This window comes from Terrapene carolina, unplaced genomic scaffold (genome assembly GCF_002925995.2).
Source record: "Terrapene carolina triunguis isolate 2854851 unplaced genomic scaffold, T_m_triunguis-2.0 Scaffold34021, whole genome shotgun sequence".
NCBI classification, from domain to species: Eukaryota; Metazoa; Chordata; order Testudines; family Emydidae; genus Terrapene; species Terrapene triunguis.
Window position 1 is genome coordinate 1723611 of NW_020698372.1, and position 9924 is coordinate 1733534.

Consider the following 9924-nt stretch of genomic DNA (forward strand, 5'->3'; position numbering starts at 1 on the left):
CCAATACTTCTGTTAGTCTTAAAGGTGCCACAGGACCCTCTGTTGCTTTTTACAGATTCAGACTAACACGGCTACCCCTCTGATACTGAAAATAGGAGAAATAGAAATATATGGATTGAAAAACTTATTAAAACTAGAGAATCTAAACCAGATGTGAATTTTGTGGCATTTCAGAGCCAGACCTGGATCTGAACTTCATGCCTGACATAGATCTCTACAACGAGCCAAACCAAAACCCTAGACCTAAACACACCATTTACTTTGGACAAATTCAGGTCAGGACACAAGTCCACTTGGTACTCAGATCCATCTCAAATTAAAACCAAGAAAATATTGTTTTGTCTTGATAAGCTTAGGCAGTGACTTTAGAGGAAAACCATATAGGGCCTGGTTCACTAGCCTTATTCATGTTGCATTGTACCTTACTCAGCTGAGACTACTTCCAGAGTAAGCTACTTGATGTGAGTGAGGGGTTGAAGTCATTGTTATGCCGTTTATCTGTAAAATGGGAGTAGTATCAACCTCTCCTATTAAACTGTAAGATCTTTGGGGCAGAGATCCATCATTTTGTTCTATGTTTGTACAGCACCTAGCACAATAGGGTCCTAGTCAATGACTAAGGTTCAGAGGCACTATGGTAATACAAATAAATAAATCTCCCTCTCCAGGAGAACTTGCTGGAAAGAGGGTGGGGAAGGATAGAGTGGGCAGTCATGGCTCTCCCTGGGGTAGTATAGTTCTGCCCAACCCCCAGTGCAGAGTGGTGGCTAAAGAATGCAACAACTGAGTCCCTATTGTTATGTTCCTTGTCCACTCCCTGTATCTATTCTTCCTATTATACCCTATCCATTTCTAAGGCCTGGTCTACACTAGGCTTTTATGTCGAATTTAGCGCCGTTATATCGAATTAACCCTGCACCCGTCCACACCAGGAAGCCATTTAGTTCGACATAGAGCTCTCTTTAAATCGATTTCTGTAATCCTCCCCAACGAGAGGAGTAGCGCTAAATTCGAAATGGCCATATCGAATTAGGCTAGGTGTGGATGGAAATCGACGCTAATAGCTCCGGGAGCTATCCCACAGTGCACCACTCTGTTGACGCTCTGGACAGCAGTCCGAGCTCGGATGCTCTGACCAGCCACACCCCGGGAAAATTTGAATTCCTTTTCCTGTCTGGGCAGTTTGAAGCGCAGTTTCTGTTTGGACACCGTGGCGAGCTCAGCAGCAGTGGCAGCAGTGGCAACGATGCAGAGCTCTCCAGCAGAGATGGCCGTGCAATCCAATAGAAAGAGGGCCCCAGCATGGACGGATCGGGAAGTCTTGGATCTCATCGCTGTGTGGGGAGATGAGTCCGTGCTTTCCGAGCTGCGCTCCAAAAGACGGAATGCAAAGACCTATGAGAAGATCTCTAAAGCCATGGCAGAGAGAGGCTACAGCCGGGATGCAACGCAGTGCCGCGTGAAAATCAAGGAGCTGAGACAAGGCTACCAGAAGACCAAAGAGGCAAACGGACGCTCTGGATCCCAGCCCCACACATCCCGTTTCTACGAGGCACTGCATTCCATCCTAGGTGCGGCCGCCACCACTACCCCACCCCTGACCGTGGACTCTGAGGATGGGATATTGTCCGCGGCCGGTTCCTCCGACATGTTAGCGGACGGGGAAGATGAAGAAGGAGATGAGGAGGACGAGGCAGTCGACAGCGCTGGCACCGCTGATTTCCCCGACAGCCAGGAGCTCTTCATCACCCTCACAGAGATCCCCTACCAACCGTCCCCCGCCGTTACCCCAGACACAGATTCAGGGGAAGGATCAAGCAGTAAGTGTTTTAAATATCTAAACATTTATTTACAACATAACTGGCATATTTAAAATATTAACAGTAGCTAAAGTGCTTTAAAACATGTAAACATTTATTTGCAACAAAACAGGAAGATTGAAAATATTAACAGTGGGTAAAGTGCTTCAAAACATGTAAACAGGAAAGTCAAACAAAAGGGGAATCAGTGCAAAGTGTGTCATGATTAGTCTGTCTTTGGGCGCCTCAATATATAGTCCGAACCATTTTCAAAAAATTGCACAATGTCCGCTTCATGATTATAGTGCCCAAAACCCTGCAGTCATTTGTCCCTCCAAGGGCACCTAAGCCAAGAACTGGTCAATGTAACCGGGGATAGAGGCGACATCCTCCGGGGAGAACTCCTCATACACCTCCTGCAGGTGTTTTTCCAGCCTCATCAGCAGGTTCCTGGGCAGGGAGAGCTTATTAGGCCCCCTGTGGTAGGACACGTTTCCCTGCCACAACGCCAGCAGGTACTCCGGGATCATGGCCTTGCAGAGCAGTGCAGCAAATGGCCCCGGTTTCTGCAGGCTGTCCCGGAGCATCTTCTCCTTCTGGCTCTCCGAGACCTTCAGGAGGGTGATGTCTGGCATGACTCCCTGCTGTGAATTAGGTAGGGGAAAGTTAGTATTGGGACTGCTTGCCCATCCCTTTACAGAACTGCAACCGCCGGTTTACAGCCACGCGGTTTACAGCCGCGAGGGGGTGGGACAGGGCCAGAGTTCATGCTTGCAGGATTGCTGCCAGCAGAGACTCGCATTGCTTTCTATGTGAAAGGAGGCCAGTGCCACTCTTAAAGTTTTAAGCGGCCACAAGTCTACGGCTTACCATGTTTGCCATCTAGACAAAGTCCGGTGTCCAGCCCTGCTCCTCAGCTCGCCACAGCAAGACCGCAGGCACTGTAGGCGAGGGCCGAAAATTCGACCTTGTCCTCAGTGCGCGTGTGATAGGTGCTCTGCATGGTCTTGTTCACAGAGAAAGACTATGTTCTCTGTTCACAGATACATTGCTCTGTCTCAGGAATTCACTCCCTTTTTCCAATTCCCACAGCCACATCTGCCCAGAGGCTAGCGCACATTAGGAGGAGGAAGAAGAGGACACGGGAAGACATGTTTGCTGAACTAATGGCATGCTCCCGAGCACAGGCAGCCCAGCAGACACAGTGGAGGGAGAACTTGTCCCAAATGCACCGGGCAAACATTGAACGGGAGGAGAGGTGGCGACAGGAGGACAGGCAGGCTACTCAAACGCTGCTTGGACTAATGAGGGAGCAAACGGACACGCTCCGCCGCCTTGTGGATGTTCTGCAGGACCGGAGGCAGGAGGAGAGAGCCCCGCTGCAGTCTCTCTGTAACTGCCCTGCCCCGCCACCAAGTCCCATACCCCCCTCACCCAAAGTCCAAACACGGAGGGGTGGAAGGGGCCGTGAAAAATTTCACTCCACCCCTGCGGACTGCTCTACCACTAGAAGGCTCTCATTCCCCAAAATTTGAAAAGTCCTTTCCTACCCGCCTCACACAAGACCCCGTCCAAGTTTCACCCCCCCGTTCCATGTGCGGTTGTTAATAAAGAATACGTTTCTGTTCATTTCTGTTTCCATTCGCTTCTTTTGGAGGGGAGTCTGTCTGAAGGGGGGGAAGGGGCTTGGTCATTGGACAGGACAGTCACCTTTAGCAGGGGGCAGGTGCAGCAGCAGGGCACATATACAGTGCAGTGACTAGTTATCCTGGTCAGTCTGGGAGGTGGTTTTCATGTTCTGTGTGGTGGTGGGGGGTGGTGTTGCTCTGTGACTTGGTGGCGGGGGAGGGCAGTTACAGATCTTATGCAGCGGTCCTTACCCTGCATCACAGAGCCGCGCAGCAGGGGATCTGTAACCCTCCTCCCCCTGCAAGACAGTCACATAGCCGACACATACACGCAGTCCCGGCCAGGAGGGCTGGCAGGCTCCGTTGAAACAACCAGTCCACCACCGCGGAGCCTGTCATTCCTGGAGTTTAGAAGCATCATTTGCATCACAACACTAAACCCGCCCCCCGCCACAGTCTGCGTCCCAGGTTTAAAACATTCCCGCGAAAACAGTAATAAAGACAATGGTGTCCATTAACAAAACAGAACAGATTTTATTTTTTGGGAAGGGGGTGAAGGGGGTATGTGATTGGAGAGGATAGTCGACGGCAACTGGGTAAAGAAACGGGGGCAAGTTCTGCTTCTGTGTCCACAAACTTAAAAGTCACTGGGTACCCTGCTCAGCCTTGAAACTGGCTTTCAAAGCCTCCCGGATGCACAGCGCGTCCCGCTGGGCTCTTCTAATCGCCCGGCTGTCTGGCTGGGCGTAATCAGCAGCCAGGCTATTTGCCTCAACCTCCCACCCCGCCATAAAGGTCTCCCCCTTGCTCTCACACAGATTGTGGAGCACACAGCAAGCTGCAATAACGATGGGGATATTGGTTTCGCTGAGATCACAGCGAGTGAGTAAGCTTCTCCATCTCCCCTTGAGACGGCCAAAAGCACACTCCACCACCATTCTGCACTTGCTCAGCCGGTAGTTGAAGAGTTCTTTTTCAGTGTCCAGGGCGCCAGTATAGGGCTTCATGAGCCAGGGCATTAGCGGGTAGGCTGGGTCCCCGAGGATCACTGTAGGCATCTCCACATCCCCAACAGTTATCTTGTGGTCCGGGAAGTAAATACCTTCCTGCAGCCGTCTAAACAGACCAGAGTTCCTGAACACGCGAGCGTCATGAACCTTGCCCGGCCATCCGACGTAGATGTTTGTAAACCGTCCCCGATGGTCCACCAGTGCTTGCAGCACCATTGAAAAGTAGCCCTTTCGGTTGATGTACTGGCTGGCCTGGTGGCCCGGTCCCAGGATAGGGATGTGAGTCCCATCTATAGCCCTACCGCAGTTTGGGAATCCCATCGCGGCGAAGCCATCTATGATGGCCTGCGCGTTTCCCAGGGTCACTACCTTTGACAGCAGTACCTTGACGATTGCCTTGGCTACTTGCAGGACAACAACCCCCACGGTAGATTTGCCCACGCCAAAGTGGTTCGCGACTGACCGGTAGCTGTCCGGCGTTGCAAGCTTCCAGAGTGCTATGGCCACTCGCTTCTGGACAGTCAGGGCTGCTCGCATGCGGGTGTCCTTGCGCTTCAGGGCAGGGGACAGCAAGTCACAAAGTTCCAGGAAAGTCCCCTTCCGCATGCGAAAGTTTCGCAGCCACTGGGATTCATCCCAGACCTGAAGCACTATGCGGTCCCACCAGTCCGTGCTTGTTTCCCGGGCCCAGAATCGCCGTTCAACAAAATCCACATGCCCCATTGCCACCGTGATGTCCTGGGCGCTGGGGCTCGTGGTTTCTGACAGCTCTGTGCTACTCTCCGACTTCAGGCCCTCACGGCGGTGCCGTAGCCTCCTCGCCTGATTTCTCTGCATCTGCCTCTGGGAAAGGTGTATGATAAGCTGCGAGGCGTTGAGAACGGCCACAACTGCAGCGATGGTCGCAGCGGGATCCATGATCGCAGTGCTGTGGCGTCCGCGCTGTCACTGATCTAAAAGTGCGCGAACTGATTTCCCGCCGGCGCTTTCAGGGAGGGAGGGAGGGAGGGCGGTAGTGACTGACGGATGACGACAGTTACCCAAAAGCACCCTCGCCACATTTTTTTACCCAGAAGGCATTGGGGGCTCGACCCAGAATTCCAATGGGCAGCGGGGACTGCGGGAACTGTGGGATAGCTGCCCACAGTGCACTGCTTCCAATGTCGACGCTTTCCCTGGTAGTGTGGACTGACAAAGTCGAATTACTGTCCTTAGTGTGGACACACACGTTCGACTTTCTAATATCGATTGCACATATTCGATTTAACTAAAATCGAACTACTCTCGTAGTGTAGACATACCCTAAGGCTCTGTTAGCCTGGGAACCCTAAGCAGAGTGTCAAAAGTAAAACTATGGTAACTGTTAAATTATAAAACAGCCTGAAGTACAAAATGACACCGAAATTATTATAAAGCTGTCTTTTAAAAATATAAATCTCACACTAACTTAATATAATTGGCAGTTTTATGTTTCTTGTAATTGTTTTCTTACTCAAATCTTTTATATAGGGATTAATTGTCCTCCAGCATATGACAGTGGATTAATCATTTAGGAAAGTACATTCTCTCTCTCTAAATCAGAGCTGTGAACCTCGAACTGCCGGGCAAGGGCTAGGACTGGGTGATTCTTTCTTTCCAGGCTGCTGGAACTCCCTCTTGTGAACAAAGTATGACTTCCCTCTTTCAGGACAAAGTAACTTAAAGAAATGGATAAAAAAATAGCCAGGGGATCAGGCTTGATAGTTTCACAGCATTTCCTATAGTGTTTTTTATTTTTTACTTTCCCTTCTATAAACCCATAAGAAAGGAGCATCTGTAAAGTCAGTTCTCAGATGAACGTCCTTTGTGCTCTCAAAACACAATTCCTCAACACCCTCTCCGCCCCCCCCCCCAAAAAAAACACCGTGAGGGATACAGTAGAAGAAACTAAATCGGACAGAATAGGGGGCTGTGGAGTGGAAGGTTGGTCCCTGCTCCTAGTGTCCTACACATTACTTTTGTCTTGGTGCCCATATGGGTATTTCTCATTGTAGTAACATTATTGGGGATATTTGGAGAAAAAGGCAGTGTCCAGGGCCGCTGGAGCCAGAGGGGAATTCACGCCCTTTTCTGCCTCACGCACATTGTTCTGTGCGCTCCTGCTTTCCTCCGGCCAAAGGAAGAGGGAGAGCAATGGCTCCCAGTTTTCACTGGAAGTGCAGATGCTGCTGTTGGGGGTACTGAGAAAGTCTTCAAACCAGGGTGACACCGCATGACAGTCAGGTGCCCCCTTCCAAGAAAGCAGATCGGCCCAAAGACTCCGAATCAGGGACACAAGAAATATACCCGTGCAAGAAGCGTTAAGCCCTGGGAACCGGATTACGGAGGTAGGGGGAACCCAATCCGCGGTCTCAGCCTCTGAGTGCACACGAAATCACGCCTGGCCGGCAGGCGTTGTGCGGGCTGGAGAGAATCGCCCTGTGGCAGGTGTCCTGGGGCGGGGGTGCGGAGGGAGGGCGCCTTGCCCTGCCCCGCCCCACAGAGCAGGGAGGAAGCTGGGCGCGGGGAGCGAGGGGAGCCCTGGCCGTGAGGGAGAAGGGGGCCCGTTCTGAGCGGGTCCCCACGTAGGGAGTGTGAGGGGTGCCTGCCTCTGATGCTGGGGGGAGCCCCGCAGAGCGCCTGAGCCGAGCAGGGCTCCCGCCCGGCCGCTCCTCCCGTCGGGGCTGAGCAGGGGGCGGAGGCGGGCTGCCGAGCTGCTGCCGTCACGCGCGCCTTTTCCCTCAGCCCTTCGCCGAGCAGCAGCGGCGGCCCCAGCCCGGCTCCCACGCCCTCCCCAGCCGGGTGGCGGGCGGCAGCGCCATGCAGCCTCCACCTCCTCCTCGCCGGCTCTGAGTCCATGCCATGCTGCTGCCGCCGCTCCTGCCGGCGCTGCTGGCCGCCTGCCTGCCCCCCTGCCAGGGCTGGAGCCCCGCCGCGGCCGGCGGGGGGCAGGAGGAGCCGGAGCTCTTGCTGCCCCCCATCAACTCCTCCTCGCGCTCCCTGGCCAGCCTGGAGCGGGACCTGCGCGGGGTGGGCGGGCAGGCTGAGGCGGGCAGCCCCAGCCAGGAGCCGCCTCCCGCCGCCGCCGGCCAGCAGCCGCCCCAGCCCCCGGAGGAGGCTCCCTGCAACATCAGCGTGCAGCGGCAGATGCTGAGCTCGCTGCTGGTGCGCTGGAGCCGCCCGCTGGGCATCCCGTGCGACCTGCTGCTCTTCTCCATCAACGGCCACGGGCGGGCCGCCTTCTCCGCCGCCTTCCACCGCGTAGGGCCGCCGCTGGTCATCGAGCACCTGGGGCTGTCGGCGGTGGGAGCCCAGCAGGACCTGCGCCTCTGCGTGGGCTGCAGCTGGGTGCGGGGGCGCCGGGTCGGGCGGCTCCGGGCAGCGGCCGCCGCCTCCTCCTCCTCCTCGCTGTCCGAGCCCGGCCAGTACTGGCTGCAGGGGGAGCCGCTGAATTTCTGCTGCCTGGATTTCAGCCTGGAGGAGCTGAAGTGGGAGCCGGGCTGGCGGCTGAACCGCAAGCCCATCGAGTCCACCCTGGTGGCTTGTTTCATGACTCTCGTCATCATCGTGTGGAGCGTGGCCGCCCTCATCTGGCCGGTGCCCATCATCGCCGGCTTCCTGCCCAACGGCATGGAGCAGAGGAGAAGCACCGCGGTGGCTGCGGGCGCCACCGCCGCTGGCAAATAACCCCCCTCCCACCCCGGCTGGGGCCGCCCTCCTCCGTTTGCTGGACAACCCGCTCCCGCGGGGCTCCCGAGACTGGGGCGGACGCTGGTGGACTCGCTTCCCCTCCCCGCGCGCTCTTTGTAAACGCTTAACCGGGGTTGTTGTTGTTGTTGGTGTGTGTGTGGAGCACTTTAAAGCCTTGCCCAAGTTTCTTGGTGTCCAATGCAGGCGAGTGTGGCGGTCGGGGGGTTGTCTGGGACCTGACGGTTTCTCTGCAATGAATCCTTTGCGGAGCATTGCTCCCTCCCCAGTAGTCAAAGGGATTTGATTTTATTTTCATGTGCCCAAGATTCATAGCAGAAAACGACCAAATCCTGTGTATTTGTTTTCTATATTTAATAGCCGTTTTAAATGGACGTTTTAGTAAAAAAAATAAATAATAATAATAATTAAAAAAAAAACCGAAAAACCCTATTCAATTGCAGTTGTTTTAGTCAGAGTAGCTATTTGTATATGAACAAATTTGTCTTAGCAGTTTTATTTACATCAGAAGAATCTTTTCTGGCAGGATTTAAAACTGATATATTGTTATTGCTGAAACTGAACTTTAATGAAACTTTTACAATGTATTTCCCATTTCAGATAATGTGTATTTAATATTGTAGTTCTGCGTTACTTGGCTTTTAATACAGAGATTTTCTTTCTGGAAGTCATGCTTAGCCTTCTGTTGCTCTGTTTCTCCCAGGATGGGAAAGAAGGGTTCTGCAAAATTCCCAGTTCTCCTAGCTGATCGTGAAGATCATCAATAGAAATGAGGGTATGTTACATGTGTTATTAGAGGAAGTGGATTGATGGTCACCCAAAAGCTTTTTCTACAGTGTTTGCCCTTCTTTCAGAATACAAATAATGGGATCCTGCTTCCATTGGAATTAATCTTCAAAACTTCCAGTCACTTCAGGATAAGAATCAGTGGTCTAGATCCTTAAGTGGAGTTCACCAGCATAGCTCCGTTAACTTCTATGGAGCTGTGCCCATTTACACGTTCCTTGGGGTCTGTTGACTTCAACAGAGCTAGACAAGTACCTACCATCTGAGGATCTGGCCCACTATTTGTACTGTATCCAAAACAGCTGGAAAACAACTCTCTGTGACTCCGACAAAGTGCATGGCTCAAAGCAAGCTCAAATACACCTGCAGAAGGAATTGTAATATAGTACTTCTTTGTGACTATTCGTCTTAAAGGGGTACGGTTAGGTTGTTTAACCCCAAATTTAGGGATTGGTTAGGGAAGGAATTATAAACCTAGAATCAGATTTTGACTGGCCCCCTGTGTAAAGGGAGAGAGAGGCTGTAAGAAACCTCCTTTCTTGTGTCCCCTACAAAGTGGTCAGCCACAACTGATGTCTCTGAAATTTCACATGCCTGAAAAGCTCAGTGTAAATTAAGGAATGATTTTGTTTGAACTTTTTAGCTCTATAAGGGACCATATCCTCTTTGCATTAGCCAAATGAATCGTCCAGCTGAAGTCAATGAGACCAGTTGTGGGAATAAAGCGAACAAGACTTGTGATAAGATTTCTAACTTTTTTGCCAGTGTCAGCATCTTTGATTTCTAGGCACATCTGAGCTCACTCTGATGGCTAATTTAACACGACATGAGCATTTTTGTTTAATTCTTCTAGGGTTTATGTAGATGAGATAAGGCAACTCATATTGGCATGAAAAGTTTGAATGGGTTAAATCCTGTTAGAATTCTGTTTTTGTATTTATTTTACTATTTTTAAACAAGTAAAATAAATTTATG

General features: G+C 52.0%; 1 protein-coding gene across 1 annotated transcript; it reads left to right on the forward strand.

The window, feature by feature from the left end:
• Positions 1 to 7080: 7080 nt before the first annotated feature.
• On the forward strand, positions 7081 to 8830 carry LOC113405145 (transmembrane protein 158-like). The gene has a single exon (XM_026646047.1). The coding sequence runs from the start codon at positions 7318 to 7320 to the stop codon at positions 8140 to 8142; it is 825 nt and encodes a 274-aa protein (XP_026501832.1). The 5' UTR covers positions 7081 to 7317; the 3' UTR covers positions 8143 to 8830.
• The last annotated feature ends 1094 nt before the right edge of the window (positions 8831 to 9924 follow it).